The sequence below is a fragment of the Chrysemys picta genome, chromosome 2 (genome assembly GCF_011386835.1).
Source record: "Chrysemys picta bellii isolate R12L10 chromosome 2, ASM1138683v2, whole genome shotgun sequence".
NCBI classification, from domain to species: Eukaryota; Metazoa; Chordata; order Testudines; family Emydidae; genus Chrysemys; species Chrysemys picta.
In genome coordinates this window covers 7,774,368-7,795,847 of record NC_088792.1, presented here as the reverse complement: position 1 = coordinate 7,795,847, position 21,480 = coordinate 7,774,368, and the positions used below count along the sequence as shown (strand labels likewise).

Here is a 21,480-nt window from a genome sequence, read left to right as displayed (position 1 = left end):
AAAACTTCCTGTGTGATCTTGGACAAGTCATGTAATCTCTCCGTGCCTCAGTTTCCTTACTGGCAAACTGGGCATAATACTTCTTTTCTTGCATTCTTTGTTTGCCTTCTCTGTTTAGGTTGTGAGGTCTTTGGGGAAGGGACCGTCTCTCACTATGTGTATGTACAGCACCTATGTGAATGTACAATGGAGCTTTTGGTGCTAGTGTAAGACTCTCACAGTATATTAGCCGGTTATGATGACAGCAAGGGGGAAGCAGCTACATAGAAACAAGGTCATATTTTTAGATGTCGGCTCCAGAGTGGGGTTTGGATGCCAGATGCCCTCCAGTCGCAGACTGTGATCCAATTTGGGAGCGTAGTCTGGACTCAGCCCTGGTTTTAAAATAAACTCGCACTGAGATTTAGTGATGGAACCACTTTGGAGAAATCGGCTCCCCCTGTTCCAAACAACCAATATGCTCACAGTAAGTTTTTGAACAGGCTGGTATGACAGGGCTGCCTGGGATGGCAGGGACTGGACTCAGTGACCCAGGAGGTCTCTTTTAACCATCTTCAAGCCAGTCTGAGCACAATACCAGGACCCTCCAGCACAGAAAACAGGAGTCTCTACAGCTCGTGCTACAAAGCTGGGTCTATACCAGCCTCGGGTGCTCTGTGGCTCGGGCACAGACAAGGACACATAACACACAGTGACTAGTGGGTTACACATGCAGAAGGCGGTGGAGAACAATGTAGGGGCTGGGTGAGAAGAACACTGTTCTCTCCAGACTTTCGTCTCCTCAGTCATTCCGGGGGGCTACCCATGAAGTCACTGAAACCCACTGAATGCTTTGGACCTCATCCTGCAATCACCCCAGGCTGGTGGATCCCCTGTACCCATACAGAGCCTCATAGGTCTCTGCAGAAGTCCGCCTTCTTGGAGTTCGTTTGGGGTGTGTGTGTGTGTTTAAAGCCCAGTCTCCCAGAACAGCCTGTTACCTATAGAATATAAGGGTTGGAAGGGACCTCAGGAGGTCATCTAGTCCAGGGGTTCTCAAACTGGGGGTTGGGACCCTTCAGGGGGTCACTAGGTTATTACAATGGGGGTCATGAGCTGACACCCTCCACCCCAAATCCCGCTTTGCCGCCAGCATTTAGAATGGTGTTAAATATATAAAAAAGTGGTTTTAATTTATAAAGGGGGGGGGTGTCGCACTCAGAGGCTTGCTGGGTGAAAGGGGTCACCAGTACAATAGCTTGAGAACCACTGATCTAGTCCAACCCCCTGCTCAAAGCAGGACCAAGCTATGCCTCATCCTATGCAATTAGTAATAAATGTTCTTTGTTCTCCAAATCAGGTGAGTTGTAAGCACACCATCCATCTGAGCTAATTACATGAGACATTTTAAAAGGACATTGAGGAGTGGTGTCTTTTAAGTTTTCTTTCGGCTCCATTGTGTAATGCTGCAAATAAAGTTTCTGTCCCTCCCAGCTATCTCCTTTTCCAGTTGGGCAAATATGATCTCTCCACCCTGCCCTTTGTCGGTTTCTGATGAATCAGAAATGAACAAGGGTGTTTCTTTTGTGTTTGTTTGTTTTTTACTTAGAAGGAGCAGTGTCAAATAGTTCTGACCTAAAACATGAACTGCCTGTAAAAGATTTAATGCTCTAGACCAGGGGTCAGCAACCTTTCAGAAGTGGTGTGCCGAGTCTTCATTTATTCACTCTGATTTAAGGTTTCGCATGCCAGTAATACATTTTAACATTTTTAGAAGGTCTCTTTCTAGAAGTCTATAATATAGAACTAAACTATTGTTGTATGTAAAGTAAATAAGGTTTTTTAAAATGTTTAAGAAGCTTCATTTAAAATTAAATTACACTGCAGAGCTCCCCGGACCGGTGGCCAGGACCCGATCAGTGTGAGTGCCACTGAAAATCAGCTCGCGTGCCACCTTCAGCACCTGTGCCATAGGTTGCCTACCCCTGCTCTAGACCTGGTCAGCGCTTTAGAATCTAACGATCTGGACTGTAATTGAGGTTCCACTTCAAATCCTGAGGGATAGGTTCTGCCCCCCAATTCCTGCAGTTTATAGGAGCCATAAAGGCCCCACAAGGGGCTGGGGGACTGAAAGGTCACTATGTTTCCCCTTCCCCGTCCCTCCAAGACCCTGCATAGAGGGAGGGAAGGGGGTGGATCAGGACAGGCCCGTCATGCTCTGGGGAGTCTAGTTTATACTTCAGGCCGAGAGAGGCTGTTGAACATTACAGCAGCCGGACACTTCTGTAATTTACACCCGAGGCCATTCCAGACCCTAGAGCAGCCCAGAATCCAGAGGCAAACTTTGCCCCGCCTCCCTGTGCACCAGCCCCCTAGAGGTGCAGCATACAATTGGATCCTCAGGGTACAGCTTCACAGCCAAAAAAAACCCCCAAACAACCCTTAAACACCCCATGATATGGAGTTTGAGAGCCCGGGTCAACTGACTTGGGCTCACACTGTGGGGCTAAAAATAGCAATGTAGACGTTTGGGCTCGGGCTGGAGCCCGGACTCTGAAATCCAGCAGTGGGGAAGGTCTCGGAGATGGGTTCCAGCCCTAGCCAGAATGTGTACACTGCTATTTTTAGCCCCGTTACATGAGCCAAGCAAGCCCAAGTCAGTTGACCTGGGCTCTGACACTCGCTGCTCCATTTTTTTAATTTTGCTTTTGCTGTGTAGATGGACCCTACGTTACTGATAACCTTTTTTCTTAAACACAGAAATGATGCCCACAGCATATGCAGGGGCTGTGATGTTCCGTACATAGTATTGTTTAGTGGTTACAGGAGGGATCTATGTTACCCGCAAAAAATCTAGGTTCAAGGCTCAAGGCGTGGTCTGGTCAATTTAGGTCCCTGCCTTTCCCATGGGGCTCAGGGCTCTACGGGACTGCGGAACCTTTTCCCAGTGAAAGAACCGTACACAGCTGTGCTCTAAACATCTATTTATTAGCATCACACACAGAATACATATACCAAGCAAATCTCTCATGCTCACCACTCCCTATATACAGACAAAATTCACCCATTGGCCAGTCAGGATCCTCTCGTCTGGGGGTTTCCAGCGATGCCTTTGCCCATCAGGATCGTGCAGAGGGGTCCGACTTCCAGCAGCTTGAAGTTAAATTCCAGTCTGGAGATGGTTCCCACAGAGCATTAGTTTTTTTGTTACATTATATAGGTAAAACTAGCTACTTCCTTTAACTTCACTAAGCCCATCACATTATTCAGTACCCCAGGTAACAAAATTTAACCAATCACACACTGGCACCTATGTTTTCTCTTCCCTGCTCAGCCCTTTTTACATTTTATCTTTCATGCCCAAATTGTCACTTATTTATGACCTTCTTTCTTTGTGCAGATGGTCAGCGTAAATTCACTGGTCAGAGTTTATCTTATCTGTTTTACCAATTCTTGGGGGCTTTCATAGAATATCAGGGTTGGAAGGGACCTCAGGAGGTCATCTAGTCCAACCCCCTGCTCAAAGCAGGACCAATCCCCAACTAAATCATCCCAGCCAGTGCTTTGTCAAGCCTGACCTTAAAAACCTCTAAGGAAGGAGATTCCACCACCTCCCTAGGAAACCCATTCCCATAACCCCTTTCTGTCTCCTCCCTAAACTTCCTAGCACCTGGGTGTCTCTACTTACAACCCTTGGTATTATAACTCTTGTTAGGGGCATTCCTGAGGTGGGGGCACCTTAGCAGCAGTGAAGCATTTTTTCCTCTTAATTTTAGTGATGGATATCCTTAAGTTTCACCCAAGACTGATTTGGTATGGGGTGAGTTAAATCTCAGGCCTACACCTAGGAGTCAGAGGTCATAAAAAGAAATACTATCCACCCCAAATGGAGGTTAATGGATCCCTGCATGAAAGGAAGCATGCCAGTGTGATGGGAATTGCTCTGAATCCGTCATCTTCATTAGGAAAGGACTGACGTATCTGTCGCCCAAAGAGAGGTGTAATTTGAGAGCGGCTCCGAGCTGAGTTCTCCTCTCCGGTGTTTGTTGCAGCTGTGTTAGAACTGCAGTTTCATGCGCGGAGAAGGAAGGAGCACTACTGAGCATCGAACATTGTGCACTTAAGAATTCCCAAGCCCCTTCGGCATGTCTTTAAAGGACGTTGCCAATTCAAATCTGGCCCTAAATTGAAATTTAAGCCAACAAAAATGTTTCTTTAACAACCACTCCAAAGATCCCAGCAAGTTTTGAACCTATGACTTGCTGCATCACAGAGCAGAGTTAATTAAATGAGGGCCGATCTGCACTGAATGCTTATGTCAGCGTAGCTACGTCACTCCAGGGTGTGAAAAATCCACACCCCTCAGTGATGTAGTTATACCGACCAATCCCCCATGTAAACAGCACTATGTCGGCAGGAGAGTTTCTCCCACTGTCATAGCTACTGCCTCTCTGGTAGGTGGATGAATTGCACCAACAGGAGAGAGCGTCTTCATTAAAGCACTAGAGCAGCCCATCCGCACTACTTAAGTGTAGACGGTCCGGGAGTGGATTAACTACAGAGACAGGAAACACCCCCCGCTCCCGTCACTGCAGTGAGTGTCTACGCTGCAGACGTGCTGCAGGGTTTTAAGTTCAGGCATAGACTGAGTAAAAGGATCAACTCTGTTAGCAGTAGTAGAGTCTTATCTCCTACTAAGCCAGTTTCCAGTGAGTGCTGTGGCAGGTGCTTTGTTGCTGAGTTACATTCCCAGAATTTATTTTAAATCAGTTTTCAGTGGAAGCCATTGTTTTTAAATGAATATTCCCTTTTGGTGTTTGCAACCCAAACATAGAGACATGGCCCTAGTTCAGGAGGACCGAGACTCCGGCATTTATGTAAGGTACTGATACAGCCTCCATTACCATAGTAACCGAGTGCCTCACAGTCTTTGATGTGGGTGGAGCTGGTTGGGAATTTTCAACGAAAGATTTTTTTTGTCCAAAAATAGTGGTTCGGTGGAATGGAAACTTTTCTCTGGAAAAGGTCAGTTTTCAAGCATTTCTCAGCTCAAAAACTTTTGGAAAAAAGTTTCCAAATTGGCGCCATGGAACATTTTTGACACTTTCAGAATGGAAAAATTCTGGTTTTCTGGTACAAAATCACTTTTTGTTTAGAAAGTTGAGCTAATTAGAGGTAAAAAATGGTCAAAATCAAGCCACAATGCTTGGAAATGATCAAAACAAAACATTTTGACTGACCCAAACCATTTCCCCCCCTGGATTTTTGGTTCACACAGATTTTCAAGATTTTTTTTTTACTTTTGGTCCCAATTCAAGATAGGAAAACTTTGCAAAATCCCAAACATTTTCACAGGATGAGTAAACCATTTCCTAGTCATGCCTAGCCTTTCCTCTCTCAGCACACCTGAGAGGTAGGGAAGTGTTATTATCTTCATTTCACAACTGGGGAACTGAGGCACAGGGACACCAGCTGATATCCTCCAAGCTACATGGGGAATCTATGGCAGAGCTGAGCCTTGAACCTACATCTCCTGAATTCTGGTGGGGGAGTAACTGATAGGGCTCTGTTTTATGCTGAGAGACGCCTATGGTTTCTGTTGCTACTAACGTCTATTGGCCTTTTTCATAATTTCATGACTCTGAACCCCCTACTGATTTCGTAAGGGCTTGTCTACACTTAAACCACTGTGCCGGTGCAGCACTTCAGTGAAGACACTATCTGTGCTGATGGGAGTACTGTGTCTAGTTTTGGGTCCCACACTACAAGAAGGATGTGGAAAAATTGGAAAGATAAGTCATGTGCTCCAGCCCCCTAATCACAAAAATGATTAGGGGGCTGGAGCACATGATTTATGAGGAGAGGCTGAGGGAACTAGGATTGTTTAGTCTGCCGAAGAGAAGAATGAGAGGGGATTTGATAGCTGCTTTCAACTACCTGAAGGGTTCCAAAGAGGATGGACCTAGACTGTTCTCAGTGGTAGCAGATGACAGAACAAGGAGCAATGGTCTCAAGTTGCAGTGGGGGAGGTCTAGGTTGGATATTAGGAAAAACTATTTCACTAGGAGGGTGGTGAAGTGCTGGAATGGGTTACCTAGGGAGGTGGTGGAATCTCCTTCCTTAGGAGTTTAAGGTCAGGCTTGACAAAGCCCTGGCTGGGATGATTTAGTTGGGGATTGGTCCTGCTTTGAGCAGGGGGTTGGACTAGATGGCCTCCTAAGGTCCCTTCCAACCCTGAGATTCTATGATAGGCAATCCACCTCCCTGAGAGGTGGTAGCTAGGTCAATGGAAGAATTCTTCCTTCAGCCTAATGTTGCCTACACTGGGGGTTAACTGTGAATTTTTAATGCTCTTGAGTGACGTAGGTATGCCAACCTAATTCCCTAGTGTAGACCAGCCCTAAGTAAGACAATGTGGGTGAGGTAATATCTTTTATTGGACCAACTTCTGTTGGTGAGAGAGAAAATGTCTAGTAAAATTATGAATTTAAGCTCTCAGGTGTTGTGCATGTTTCCTTTGAGGATGGGGACTGAAAGGCCAGATATAGAGTGATCGCTTTGTGAAAAGCATTTGCCCACCGGTGATATGGTCTTTTATAATTTTTCTGTGTGAGCTCATTCAAGAGCGCAGGGATTGTCTGTCTGTTGTTATTGGGACAGTTAGTGCTTTGGATGGGGTACACCAGAGGCCATGATAGGGATGTGTCGGACTCCTGGATCTGAAAAGGTGGGTTGTGGAGGGTGTTGATCCTCGTAGCAGTGGAGATATGTCTACAGGTTTTGCATCCATTGTTCTGGGAGGGTCTGGTGCCACTTTGAATTGGTGTGTCCTGCTCTGTGGGGATCTTGCTTATGATGATGAGTTTGGGAAAGGGGGAGGGTTGTCTGAAGGCCAAAAGAGGGAGTCCAGGGAAGATTTCTTTCAGAATGTGGTCCCCATCAAGTATGGGTTGTAATTAGGGCTGTCAATTAATTGCAGTTAACTCACGCGATTAACTCAAAAAAAGTAATCGTGATTAAAAAAATTCATCGCGATTAATCAAACTTCTAACAATAGAATACCAACTGAAATTTATTAAATATTTTTGGATGGTTTTTCTATATTTTCAATATTGATTTCAATTCAAACACAGAATACAAAGTGCACAGTGCTCACTTTGTATTTTTATTTTTGATTGCAAATATTTGTACTGTAAAAATGATAAAAGAAATAGTATTTTTCAATTCACCTCATACAAGTACTGAAGTGCAATCTCTTTATTGTGAAAGCGTAACTTACAAATGCAGATTTTTTTGGTTACATAACTGCACTCAAAAACAAAACAGTGTAAAACTTTAGAGCCTATAAGTCCACTCAGTCCTGCTTCTTATTCTGCCGATCACTAAGACAAACAAGTTTGTTTACATTGACGGGAGATAATGCTGCCTGCTTCTTATTTACAATGTCACCTGAAAGTGAGAACAGGCATTTGCATGGCACTTTTGTAGCCAGTGTTGCAAGGTATTTACGTGCCAGATATGCTAAACATTCACATGCCCCTTCCATGCTTCGGCCACCATTCCAGAGGACATGCTTCCATGCTGATGATGCTCGTTAAAAAAATAATGCATCAATTAAATTTGTGACTGTACTCCTTGGGGGGAGAACTGTATATCTCCTGCTCTGTTTTACCCGCATTCTGCATATCTTTCATGTTATAGCAGTCTCGGATGATGACCCACCACATGTTCGTTTTAAGAACACTTTCACAGCAGATTTGACAAAACACAAAGAAGGTACCGATGTGAGATTTCTAAAAATAGCTACAGCACTCGACCCAAGGTTTGAGAATCTGCAGTGCCTTCCAAAATCTGAGAGGGACGAGGTGTGGGGCAGGCTTTTAGAAGTCTTAAAAGTGCAAAACACTGATGTGGAAACTACAGAACCCAAACCACCAAAAAAGAAAATCAACCTTCTGCTGGTGGCATCTGATTCAGATGATGAAAATGAGCATGTGTCAGTCTGCACTGCTTTGGATCGTTATCAAGAAGAACCCGTCATCAGCATGGACGCATGTCCTCTGGGATGGTGGTTGAAGCATGAAGGGACATATGAATCTTTAGCGCATTTGGCACATAAATAACTCGCAACGTCAGCTACAACAGTGCCATGCGAATGCCTGTTCTCACTTTCAGGTGACATTGTAAACAAGAAGCAGACAGCATTATCTCCTACAAATTATAAACAACCTTGTTTGTCTGAGTGATTGTCTGACCAAGAAGTAGGACTGGGTGGACTTGTAGGCTCTAAAGTTTTACATTGTTTTATTTTTGAATGTAGGATTTTTTGTACATAATTCTACTTTTGTAAGTTCAACTTCCACGATAAAGAGATACAGTACGTGTATGAGGTTAATTGAAAAAGATTTTTTTGTTTTTTACAGTGCAAATATTTGTAATAAAAAAAAAAAATAAAGTGAGCACTGTACACTTTGTATTCTGTGTTGTAACTGAAATTAATATATTTGAAAATGTAGTAAACATTAATAATATTTAAAATAAATGGTGTTCTATTTTTTTAATCGCACGATTAATCGCGATTAATTTTTTTAATCACTTGACAGCCCTAAGTTGTAATTGCTTGTTTAATGATACCCCGTATGGTTTCCAGTGTGCTAAGTGACAGCTAGGGGCGTGCGGTTGGAGGGGTTTTATTCTGTATTGAAGTAGGTTCTCTTGGAGTATTTGCTTGGCCTGTTCATGAGGTGAGCTACTTCTCTGGTGGAGTGTCCTTGTTTGGTGAAGGCAGTTTAAAGTGCGTTTAAGATGTGTAACCCAGACTTTCTCCTTGGAGCATATTCTGTGGTATTTGAGAACCTGGCTGTAGAAAACAGATGTCTTGGTGTGTTTGGGGTGGTTACTGGATCTGTGAATGTAGCGGTGGTGATCTATGGGTTTCTTGTATATAGTTGTTTGTTGGGTTCCATTGCTGAAGCTGATTGTGCTGTCCAGGAAGTTGATGCTAGTGTGGGAGTGTTCTAGACCAGTGGTTCTCAAACTAGGGCCACCGCTTGTTCAAGGAAAACCCCTGGCGGGCCAGGCCGGTTTGTTTACCTGCTGCGTCTGCAGGTTCGGCTGATCGCGGCTCCCACTGGCCGCAGTTTGCCACTCCAGGCCAATGGGGGCTGCAGGAAGCAGCACGGGCTGAGGGACATGCTGGCCACGCTTCCTGCAGCCTTCGTTGGCCTGGAGCGGCGAACCGCAGCAACTGGGAGCCGCGATCAGCCGAACCTGTGGACGCAGCAGGTAAACAAACCGGCCCACCAGGGCCTTTCCCTGAACAAGCGGTGGCCCTAGTTTGAGAACCACTGATCTAGAGTGAGTTTAACGGATGGTTGTTGAAGTTGGGTGGAAATCTATGAGGGAGTTTAGGTCATCTGTCCAGAGCATGAAAATATCATAGATGTAGCTCAGGTATATCATTTGGTTTTGTGGTGCATTTATCCAGAAATTCTTCTTCAAGGTTGTCATACTGGGGAGCCATCCTAGTGCCCATGGCTGTTCCCATGACTTGGACAACGTGTTTGTTGTAACATTGTGATGGGTGAGGATGAAAGGGATGAGTGTGGTGATGTGTTTGGGATGGATCTCTGAGTGTTGCCTATTGTATGGTAGGTATTTGATGCAGGTAGCGATGACATCATTGTGAGGGATGTTGGTGTATAGGGAGATGACACCTGTGGTGGTGAGAATGGTATTCGGAGAGAGGTTGTTATTGCCATGGAGTATCTGGAGGAAGTCGGTTGTGTCCTGGAGGAAGCTGGTGAGAGATTTAACAATGACGCCTGATATCTTTCTAAATGAAGCTTTTGCAGGATTATGAACACATGCAGCCTACACTAAGGGACACAGATGATGTAATCTCGTCTCCAGGTCCTTGATCTTCTTAAGCACATGCCTAATCTCAAGCACGTGAGCAGACCTGCTGTGTTTACCCTTGAACACAATAGGGCCGCATGAATAACAGCAGACATGAGCTTAAATATCTTGCTGGATCAAGGACTAAGAGACCTGGATTCTATTTCCTGCCATGATACTGACACATGGGCCCAGATCCTCAGCTGGTGTAAATCAGCCAGCCTGTCAACCTGCCGCACATCTGTGGAATAGGGTAGCAATGCCTGCCCCTCGAAGTGCTTCGAGTCATCCAGCTGCAGGACACCGTGTACAAGGCAGAATTAGGATAGTCTTCCCCCAGTGCCTGTTAAGGAGCCCCCTGAAGGGAGAATTGACAGACCGCTTGACTCCCTGGTGAAGTCACTGTCAGAATCTTGAAATTTCCTGCTGTAAAACAAACTCGGTTATCTCCGAGCACAAATTATTGATGAGCTGATGCTTGCAGTGAGACTTCCTTCTGACCCGACCCTGGCTGGAGCAGTGTGATCTGTAACTGAGCCACTTGGCAGGCTAAGCATGAACTGCTGCTAGAGGCTGAATTACATCTAGACTAACAGTACCAGGGGGTTGTGAATTACAGGACTAGAATTCCACCCAGGAGGGTCACCAGGAAACCAGGCTAGGAAAGCTCAAGGCAGAACGTCACAAGATGCCATTGTCGACCCTCCACTTCTGCTGATGTCTCTGGTCTCACTTTCTCACCTCCCCTGCTCCTAACTAATCTTTTCATCACTGCCCCCTGTAACGGGGTGGTCACTGCACCCTGCTGGGTTCGGCCTCCTGGCCCCGCTTCCCAATGAGTCAGGGCCACTGCAGGCTGGTGGAACACCCGTGCTCTTTATTCCTGCGTCCGGTCCCCACCACCAAGCTCTAACAACGTACAGATTATTTACTGGTTTGGCCTAGCACAGGCCGCAGTGGCAACAGGGGAGCAGGCTCCTGGCTCCTTCGGAACCTGCTCTCCCGCCCTGGTCTCTGCCCTCCCCCCCGCCCCACCTTGGACTCGCTTCCTCCCAAGCTTTCAGCCCCTGTTAACGAGGCTGGCAGGTGTGGCCAGTTTCTAGGCCAGTCCTAGCTCATGGCCCAGCTGAAACACCCGGTCGACAAGGAATCCTGATGGCTCCAGGTCGTTGAATGTCTGGTTCGCAGCACCACAGCAGGGCTGGCAGGCTCCTGGCTAGCGCTGCACTGTGGTCCACGCGGCTCCCGGCTCCTAGCCTAAGGGGCTGCCACGGCGGGTCTACGTGCTGCCCCGCCTCCTGCCCTCAGGAGCAGCTCCCATTGGCTGGGGCAGGGCAGGGGAGGAACTAGCGCCACTTGTGAGCACTCAGCAGGTGGCTGTTGAGGGTCGCCTGGTGCATGCGTCTCCCATTGCTGCCCGGTCTCTTCTCCTCGCGGGGGTCGGCTCGAGCTGCGGCACGTGCCCTGCGGCCAACCACGGTCTGTCTGCTGGCCCATCACCGGCACCAGGAATGGGAGGTGTGTGTATCCCCGTCTCCGAGTGATGGGAATGGGGCTGCACCCCTGTCCATCTCACTGCATCCCTCCCCATACCAACCCCCCTGCACCCCCATCCATCTCACTGCATCCCTCCCCATACCAACCCCCCTGCACCCCCATCCACCTCACTGCATCCCTCCCCGTCCCAACCCCCCCGCACCTCCGTCCGCCTCACTGCATCCCTCCCCATACCAACCCCCCTGCACCCCTGTCCACCTCACTGCATCCCTCCCCATCCAGCCCCTCTGCACCCCCATCCCCCCTGTCACTGCATCCCTCCCTGTCCCAACCCCCCCACCCCATCCTCCTGTCACTGCATCCCTCCACGTCCCAACTCCCCCACACTACATCCTTCCATGTCCCAACCCTCCACACCCCCATCCCCCATCACTGCATCCCTCCCCGTCCCAACCCCTCTGCACCCCCTCCACCTCACTGCATCTCTCCCCATCCTAACCCCCCTGCAGCCCCATCCCTCTGTCACTGCATGCCTCCCCGTCCCAACCCCCCACATCCCCATCCCTCTGTCACTGCATTCCTCCCCGCACCCCCTCCCTCTCACTGCATACCTCCCCATCCCAACCCCCCGACACCCCCATGGCCAGTGGTGTAGCCAGCTTCTCAGTGCAGGGGGAGCAACCATAAAAAAGGCGCCCCCCCCTGGCTCCTCCTCCGGCCGCTCCGCGCCCCCCCCCTTGGAGGGTGGCGGGTGCGGGGGAAGGGGTGGCGGGCAGGCGGGTGCTGCTCGCTTCTCCCGGGGGCTGGGGGGAGTGGAGCAGTGGAGTGGGCAGATCCCCTCTCCCCGGCAGCTTCCTGGTTCCCTCGCCCGGGCAGCCCAGCATTTTTTTCAAAAGCGGAGCCTGCCGGGCCGCTGCTGGGCTCCTGCAGACAAAGGCGAGGCAGCACGGCCGGACTCCGGACGAGCCATTGTGGGGGGCGGCGGGCACGGCCGGAAGAGCGAAGCGGCCGGGCTCCTCGGCCATCGCGCCACACGCTCAGCGCGGCCGCCTCCTGCAGCGGCTCAGTGCTTGGCGGCCGAGCGCTCCGCAGCTGGCGGGTAGATCCCCTCTCCCCGGCAACTTCCTGGTTCCCTCGGTCCGAGAGGAGGGATCTGCCCACCAGCTGCGGAGCGCTCGGCTGCCGAGCCCTGAGCCGCCGCAGGAAGCGGCGGCGGCGGCGATGTTGGGGCCGTGCTGAGCGTGGGGCGCGATGGCCGAGGAGCCGGCCCCTTCGCTCCTCTGGCCGTGCCCGCCGCCCCTCCTCAAATGGCTCCTCCGGAGTCCGACCGTGCTGCCCCCTCACTTGCCTACAGGACCCCAGCGGCGGCCCGGCAGGCGCCGCTTTTGAAAAATGTACTGAGGGGAAGCGGCTGCTTCCCCTGAACCCCCCTAGCTATGCTACTGCCCCCATCCCCTTCACTGCGTGCCTCCCCGTCCCAACCCCCCTGCACCCTCATCCCCCTCACTGCATCCCTCCATGTCCCAAACCCCTTACACCGCCATCCCCCTGACATTGTGAAATTTCCTTTTTAAAAAAAGAAATGACCCTTTTTGACTATTTTGCTGCCAGCTCTAGCGTCCTGTAACAAATAAAACCTGAACTTAGCATAATACAAGACATATGCCTATTTGGGCCTTGGAGTGAAAATGATCAGGTGAGAGAGGATCGGGGGAGAGCAAGTGACGGGGGTGGGGATGGAGTGAGCGGCGGGCGGGGCCTCGGGGAAGGGGCGGGGCAGTGGGTGGGGCAAGGGTGTTCGGTTTTCTGGAATTAGAAAGTTGGCAACCCTAGGCTCAGCCCCTGCCCATTTCCCCTGATTGGGGCTGGAGTGGCAGGAGCTGATTAGGGCTTCCCCTGCGGCGTCTGGCCACAACCCCTCACACTTGGCTCCGTGCTACCGTTCCACAAGCTTGGGGAAAAGTTCCTACTTCCCGTGGGTCAAACAAACCCCCTTGCTTTAGCTAAACTCTTTCTTTTCAGAGATTCAGAGAATTTAAAGCCAGAAGGGACCATTATGATCCTCTAGTCCAGTGGTCCCCAAACTTTTCAGGTTACACTCCCCCCTTAGTCCTGTCCACGCCCCCATCCCCGGAGTCAGGGCCGAGTCACAGCTCCTGGGGACGGGGGGCGGACACGGACACGGACAGAGTAAAGGGGCTGAGGCTAGGTCAGGGCCAGAGCAGAGCTGGGAATGGAGTGGGGCTGGGTGGGGCCCCCCTCCAGACCTTTGGGGGCTGACCTTGGCCCCGTTGCACCCCCCAAATATTCCTCCATGCTCCTCTAGGGGGGCACGCCCCGCAGTTTGGGGATTTCTGCTCAAGTCTGACCTCCTAGCAAGAGAGGCCAGAGAATTTCATCTGGTTATGCCTGTTTTAATCCCAATAACTTGTGTTTGACTAAAGAATATCTTCCAAAGAAAGGAATCCAGTCATGATCTGAAGTAATCAAGAGGGGGACAAGCCTTAAAGCACATTTCTTCCATCAGACTTATCACCAGTGATCCATCCGAGAAACAGACTCAAAACACAGAGCCGGCAGCTGCTCCATAATTAAGTTTGCAACATGGGTTTTGTTCACCATACAGCCAGATTTGCTACTTTGCTCTCTCAAGTCTACAAACCAAAGGAGATGGCCTCAAAAGTGGAATGTTCGATTAATTCAATCCATGGGCAGAAGGGACCATTATGGTAGTCTCGTCTGACCTGAGACGAGCGGGGGTGGTTAATGAAAAGGAGTGACCCAGGTGACGTGGGAAACCATTGCTCTATCCATGACCATATGCTACCTGAGGGCCCCACAGTTATTGCTAGGGCTGGGGAGGTCTTATCAACTTGCCTCCTTGTCCGTATCTTAAAATTGTGCAGTGTAAACCCATAAAACCCCTCATCTGTATTTATTTAGGAGTAAATGATCCACCTCAGCTGACATTGGACTTGATATGTGAAGAGAGTAGTCTATACCTCATATGAGATGTCCTCTGAAAAGCATATCCCCTGAGCTCCTTACGGTGGCCACCCTCTCCCATCCTTGACAGTTTAAGAAGCCATTGGGAGGCCAGGCAGTGGAGTGAGTGGCTGATAATCTGTTCCACAGCTGGCGCAGTGTCAGTCGCTGTCCAGTCTCCTCCTCGTCATGAGAGCGAGTGTGGACACAAACCTGTGGGCACATGAGCAGGGGAGGGGGTGCTGGCTACTTAGAATCATAGAAGATTAGAGTTGGAAGAGACGTCAGGAGGTCATCTAGTCCAACCCCCTGCTCAAAGCAGGACCAACCCCAACTAAATCATCCCAGCCAGGGCTTTGTCAAGCTTGACCTTTAAAAACCTCTAAGGAAGGAGATTCTACCACCTCCCTAGGTAACCCATTCCAGTGTTTCACCACCCTCCTAGTGAAATAGTGTTTCCTAATATCCAACCTAGACCTCCCCCACTGCAACTTGAGACCATTACTCCTTGTTCTGTCATCTGCCACCACTGAGAACAGCCGAGCTCCATCCTCTTTAGAACCCCCCTACAGCTAGTTGAAGGCTGCTATCAAATCCCCCCTCACTCTTCTCTTCTGCAGACTTCACAGGAACAAGGGTGCCCATTGCCCCATACTCATATAAAACCCACATGAGGAGATGGAGATGCTGAGATTCAGCCCCTCCCCCCACCAATGTAGCTTTGCAGGGCTCTGCATACAGGCCTGTGCCTCAGTGCTCACTATAGGGTCTCGCCTTGCGCTCCCCCTGAGGGGTAGGTATCTGTGCGCGGAGAGCTAGACAGGACTGGTGAAGGGGAGCATGCATCCGTCCCCCAGCCCCTCCTTCCCACCCACATCCACATGTCTGACCCCATTTGGACATGGGGGTGAGAGCTTCACCAGGGGGAGGGGAGGGATGGTTACCTGTTGGAAGCAACATGGGCCAGTGTCAAAGACACAGGCCTAGGTGTCAGGAGACTTGCTTCCATTCTTGGCTGTGCCACTTCCCTGCTGGGTGACCTTGGGCAAGTCATGGTCCTGCTCCGTGCCTCAGTTTCCCCACCTGTAACATGGGGATAATGATCCTGACCCTCCTTTCTACAGGGCTTTTGAGAACTACAAGAGAAAATTGTCCCTGAAGGTGGCAGAGGTAGTAGTGGGAACAAGGGCACCATGGGCCAAAGTAGCATAAGTTATGGCAGACGGGGGCAGGGGGGGGCATCAGCTTTTGGTTAGATCCAGAGAAACCCAGGACATCTTAGCTACAGACGCCACCATAATCAGCCGGCAGCCCATGACACAGGGTTTCCGTTCAGTCCCCATCACCAAAAAACTCACCCCAATTGTTAGTCGCTGCATGGGCCACGCAGACTGACATAGTCTCTAGATGTTCTTCCTCCAGTGTGGGCCTGTGCGTGTGCGCCGGGGGAGAGCAACTCGCACTACTGCTGTGCAGGTCAGATCTGCACTGTGGATCAGGGAGCTTCCGGTCTCCAGGGCTGGTCACCTGGTGCCTTTCGCCAGCACTGCAAACTCTCACTCAGCTGTGATACAAGAACGCTGGCAGCCGGCCCGCTCCAGGGCACCCCAGCTCTTGTCTGAATTAATTAAGGCGGCTGTGATTGCTTGCCACATAGATTTCGACCACAGGTGGTGCCGCACCAGCTGCTCCCAGGAATTCAAGAGCTGCCAGTGAGGTGTAAGGAAGGGTAGGCAAGGATGCTGGGTGATTTCTTAGGCTGGGAAATGGGAGGCAGATTCGTTTTCTCACAGATCTGCCAATGTATTTCAGTCCTGAGCTACAGCGCCCTCTGCTGTGAGCGTAGCTGCCCCCCGGACAGGTTTAGAACCTGATCTGCAGCACCGTGCTCTTTCAGTCTTGGACCACCTCGGCTCCCGGGGGCACCAGGATTGTTTATTGCCTCTGCCACTTCCTAGGCGATGTAGAGTATTTATATCCCCCTGACCCTGCACACACTAACTCCTCGCTTAACGTTGTAGTTATATTCCTGAAAAATGCGACTTTAAGTGAAACAGTGTTAAGAGAATCTAATTTCCCCTAAGAATTAATGTAAATAGGGAGGGTTGGGTTCCAGGGACATTTCCCCCCCCACACACACACAGAGTATGAGTTTTAAACAAACAATTGAATACAGTTCACAGCTATGATGACTGTGAAGCTTGGTTGAGGTGGTGGAGTCAGAGAGTGGGATATTTCCCAGGGAATGCCTTACTGCTAAATGATGAACTAGCACTTGGCTGAGCCCTCAAGGGTTAACCCATTGTTGTTAATGTAGCCTCCCACTCTACAAGGCAGCACGAATGGAGGGAGGGGAGACAGCATGGCAGACAGAGACAGAGACACACACCCTGTGTGTGTGAGAGAGATGCACATTGCCCCTTTAAGTAGGCTGACCGCACTCTAAGTACATTGCCTTTTTAAGTAGATCAGCAAGTTGAGACAGTAGCTGCTACCAGCAAGCTCCCTCCATCCCGAGCCCTGTCGTGTCGCTCTGTGGAGATGGGGTAAACGGGGGGGCAGAAGCAGGGGGGAAGGGGACACCCTCACATTAGCACCCCTCTTCCCAGTACCCAACGTACCAGTGTTAACCGGGATGACTTTAAGTGAGGAGTTACTGTACTCTCTGAGCACCTCACAACCTTTACCCTATGTATCCTCCCAACATCCCAGTGAGGTAGGGCAGTACTGTCCCCCCCCATTGAACAGAGGGGGAACGGAGGCACAAAGACCCTCCAAGGCATTTAGGGTCTCAACTTCAATTGATTTAAATGAAAATTAGGCACCTAAGTATTTTAAGGATCTGGGCCAGAGAGACTGAGCCACTAGCCCACAGTCAGAGAGAGTCTGAGGCAGAGTAGGGAACTCAACCCTGGTCTCCCAGGTTGGTGCCCTAACCAGGGGACCGTCTTTCCTCTTGATTGCTTCCCCTGAGTCCCTGTAATTGCACTAAATGAAGGCTAGGAAAAGCACTCCGGGGAAGTATATGCACAACCCCACTAGGCAGCACCTCAGGGAAACCTCACCAAGAAGAGGGTGGTCCGTGCCCACCTGGCAATGACAGAGTGGCACCTGGGGAGGGGAGGATGGTCCCGTTAGAGCAGCAACAGCAGAGCAAGGGGCCGGGTGCATCATACAGCACAATCATATTTTCTTCACAACAGCGCGGGCTAGAAAGATAATTTATTTAAAAACAAGGGCCGAGAAGCTGATGTCATCGTGTGAGTGCAGGAGACAGAGCCCTAGCTACAGGACATTAGTGTCTGTGCCTTCATCCAGGCTTTATTAGGGATAGAGGGAATAATTCAGTGGTTTGAGCATTGGCTCTATGAAACCCAGGGTTGTGAGTTCAATGCTTGAGGGTGCCATTTAGGGAAGTGGGGTAAAAATCTATCTGGGGATTGGTCCTGCTTTGAGCAGGGGTTGGACTAGATGACCTCCTGAGGTCCCTTCCACCCCTGATATTCTATGAGCTGTGTGCATAGCTCCTACTTTCCCTATGGGTAGAAATCAGGGATGTTTTGTGGCCCATTCTCACTCCTGGGTGAACATTTTGGGCCTCAACTTTTTTTGCTGGCAAAAAATGCAGCTTCGTCAACGCCAAAAAGTGTCCCAGCTTCGTATCCGTTTCGCCAGATTGTTTCGGTTGAGAAAAAACTCCAAGAATTCTGAAAAATGTGGAACGTTTCCTTTGGCCATTTTGGAAACGAAAGACTTGAATTTTTCATTCAACGTAACTTTGTGGGGGTTCAAGCTGGCCTTTAATTGTATTAAGCAAAAACATTGAAAAACAAGCAAAACTGAAACGAAACATGACGATGGTGTCAAAACAAAATGTTTCATTCGACCTGAAATGGAAATGTATTTGACTTTTCAATTCACCAACAATTTCAATTTTGGTTCGACCAGAAACTCCGCCCCCCCTGGAATTGACAGCAGATCAAACAATCCATTATTTGCCCAACTCTATTTCTGAGACTTCATCGAGAACTCAGACTGCTTCTCTTAATGCTGGAGCGGTGGCATGTTGTAGCAGGGACCCCATTTTGAACCTTTTACCTTTGCACTGAGTGGAAGCTGTATGACCTCTGTACGGGGTGCAGAAGTGGGGGCGACGCTCTAAGGCTCTATCCTGACAATGTACTTGACTTTCAGACGCTTACAAGCCAAACAAATAAATAACTAGCGAGCCCAAAACAGTGACAAGGGTTAGCTACAAAGTACATCTGCTGGAGTGTTACTATCACCAGATGCTGCCCGGTGCATGAAACTCATCCTTAGTACATTACATATTGATTCTCTGATGGTTACTAGAACCGGGCCAGATTTTTAGCTGGTGTAAATCAGGATAGCACCACTATAGTCAGCTTACACCAGTTGATGGTCTGGCTCAGAGCATTTACTCTTTGAACCCGGATATTTTAGCCCATATAATAACGCTTTCCATCCATAGATCTCAAAGCAGCTTACAGGGATAGGAAAGTATCGTTATCCCTCCTCTTTAACAAGTGGGGGAAACGGAGGCACAGGGCGTTGCCGTGACTTGTCCAAGACGACACAGACAAAGCTGGATATAGAACCAAGATCTCCTGACTGTAAGTTTCAAGTGGTGCCCATTGGGACATTCTGTCTGTCTACTTATCTGCCCCTCCCTCATCACCATAACATCGGATTAAACATTAAGACAAATACCCTGTGAAGTAGTAGTATCCCCACTTTAGAGATGGAGAAGTGGAGATGAAGTGACTTTCCAGGGGTCACACAGCATCTGTGGCAAGGCAGGAAGCAAAGCCAGCGCTCACAAGTCCTGGATCAGTGCTTTAGCCACAAGACCCTCTTTTAACCTTAAACTCAGATCTCAGGCCCTAGTCCAGGGGTGGCCGACCTGTGGCTCCGGAACCACATGCGGCTCTTCAGGAGTTAATATGCGGCTCCTTGTATAGGCACCGATGCCGGGGCTGGAGCTACAGGCGCCAACTTTCCAATGTGCCGGGGGGTGCTCACTGCTCAACCCCTGGCTCTGCCTCAGGCCCTGCCCCCACTCCGCCCCTTCCTGCCCCTTCCCCTGAGCCTGTGGTGCCCTCGCTCCTCCCCCTCCCGCTCTGAGCCTCCTGCATGCCGCAAAACAGCTGATTGGGAGGTGCGGGGAGGGAGGGGGAGGCGCTGATTGGCAGGGTTGCTGGTGGGCGGGAGGCACTGGGAGCAGGGTGGGGGAGCGGATGGGGGGCTGCTGACGTATTACTGTGGTTCTTTGGCAATGTACATTGGCAAAATCTGGCTCCTTCTCAGGCACAAAAGTTGGCCACCCCTGCCCTAGTTGTAGGACAGGACTGTCTCTCTAGCCAGACTTCACACCAAGACCAGCGATTATTAGAGCACATTAAGAAACGTAAAAGAAAATTAGTGGCCACACTTGATGCCATTGATTAAAATGTTCTACCTCATTTTCTGGTCTGCCTCAATTCTTATTTGGTGCACGGCCATCTCAATCCTATCTGAGTGATCTTGCAGTCCTCGTGCCGAATTTCCATGGGTGTTTGGGCAGGTGAGTGGGATGCCATGTGGCCATCCCCTCTAGATTCCAGACCAACACGATGGAATAACCAACGAGGAGCCTTCCCTTCGCCGCCAGAGAACTCAGACCGCGTTTTACACTAAGCGCAGTTCCCTCTTTGACAGGACTTGGGGTATTCAGCGTGTGCTGAGCCGATCCCATGCAGAACAGTCTGGGATAGTTATGTACCTTACAGTCATACTAGGGGGCGTGCAGAGGAATGGCTGCTTTTGGAGGAGCACTTTTTGTGCCCACCATGGCTGGAGGAGCTGCCTATTTTCTTCCCCCTGCAGCCGGAGAAGCTGCCTCTCCCTGCTGCATCCCTGAGGTCACAGTTGGTGGAGCTGTCTCTCCTTCTCTTCCCCCTGAAGCCCCATGGCTGGAGGAGCTGCCATCTCTTGCCCCCAGCCCAGGAGCTCACTCTCCCCTCCACGGCCCTGGAGAAGTCTGTCCCCCACTGATTGGGGGTGCCTGTGCCCTTGCTTGCTCTCCTCCTTGTGCCTGCCCTTATCACAGTCATGCCTGCAAGCCTCAGTGCTTTGACATAAGGCGTTCTCATTTTCTTTTTAAAGTAAAGCTGAGTTTCTTGCATCATCCCATGACTCCGGGAGCTGGGACTTTCAGAAAACCCCCACCACAAAATATCGTGAGACTTGCTGTAAAATCGTGAGAGTTGGCAACACTGCCGGCACGCTCAATGAAGCCCACAGTGCCGTGTTTTGCAAGCTAGCCTCAGTGCGTTGATTTAAGGAGTTCTCGATCATCGGGCGACGCAGCTCCATGGGTGAGGCCCATTGGTTTCAGTGCTGCGGTGGGTGACCTGTCTTCCTCAGTCACTGAAGGGTTTCTGCTGTGTTATGGTGACATTTGCAATTCATTAACCGCTCTTCTCCCTCCTCCAGGCCACCACTGAACCCCCAAAAAAGAAACCGGACCCCGTCACTTCTGAGACCGTGGTTTTCTGGGGGCTACGCCTCTGGCAGGTGATTGGAATCTTTGCCATCTTTGTCCTGGCAGTCAGTAAGTCACAATTCTCTGCCCTCCACCCCCGCACTTAGGACCCCATCCTGCTCCCTTCAGAGCCAAGGGCAACACTGCCATGGGTGTCAATAAGTATAGGATCGGGCCCTTCTTCCTGATACTTTACTGTGTCCGCCTGCAACACGAGCGTGGGCTGGTTTTTCACAGACACCCATTTCACAGGGAATTAGGTGCCCCTGGATGTGCCCATGTTATGCCAACGGTCAGCCTAGCTGATCATAATTGAGACTAAGATTTAGTCATGGGTATTTTTAGAAAAAGTCACGGACGCGTCATGGGCAATAAACAAAAATTCATGGCCCCGTGATCTGTCCATGACTTGTACTATATACCTCAGACTAAATCTCTGGTGTTCTGGGGGGCTCTGGGGGTGCAGCTGCTGCTCTGAAGTGGGGGCTCTTGGGCACATGCTGGTGCTGGGGGGGCAGCTTTTTTATTGAATGCAGTTATTTTTTTGTACATAATTCTACATTTTGAAGTTCAACTTT

The 21,480-nt window shown here is 49.9% G+C and overlaps 1 protein-coding gene across 1 annotated transcript in view; it reads left to right on the top strand.

Moving 5' to 3' along the window:
• The window catches only part of TMIE (transmembrane inner ear), a 78,180-nt gene that overhangs the window by 12,188 nt on the left and 44,512 nt on the right, over positions 1–21,480 (top strand). The window contains exon 2 of the mRNA XM_024107398.3: positions 20,854–20,971. Within this exon, the coding sequence (XP_023963166.2) occupies positions 20,854–20,971 (118 nt within the window). The remainder of the gene's footprint in view (positions 1–20,853; positions 20,972–21,480) is intronic.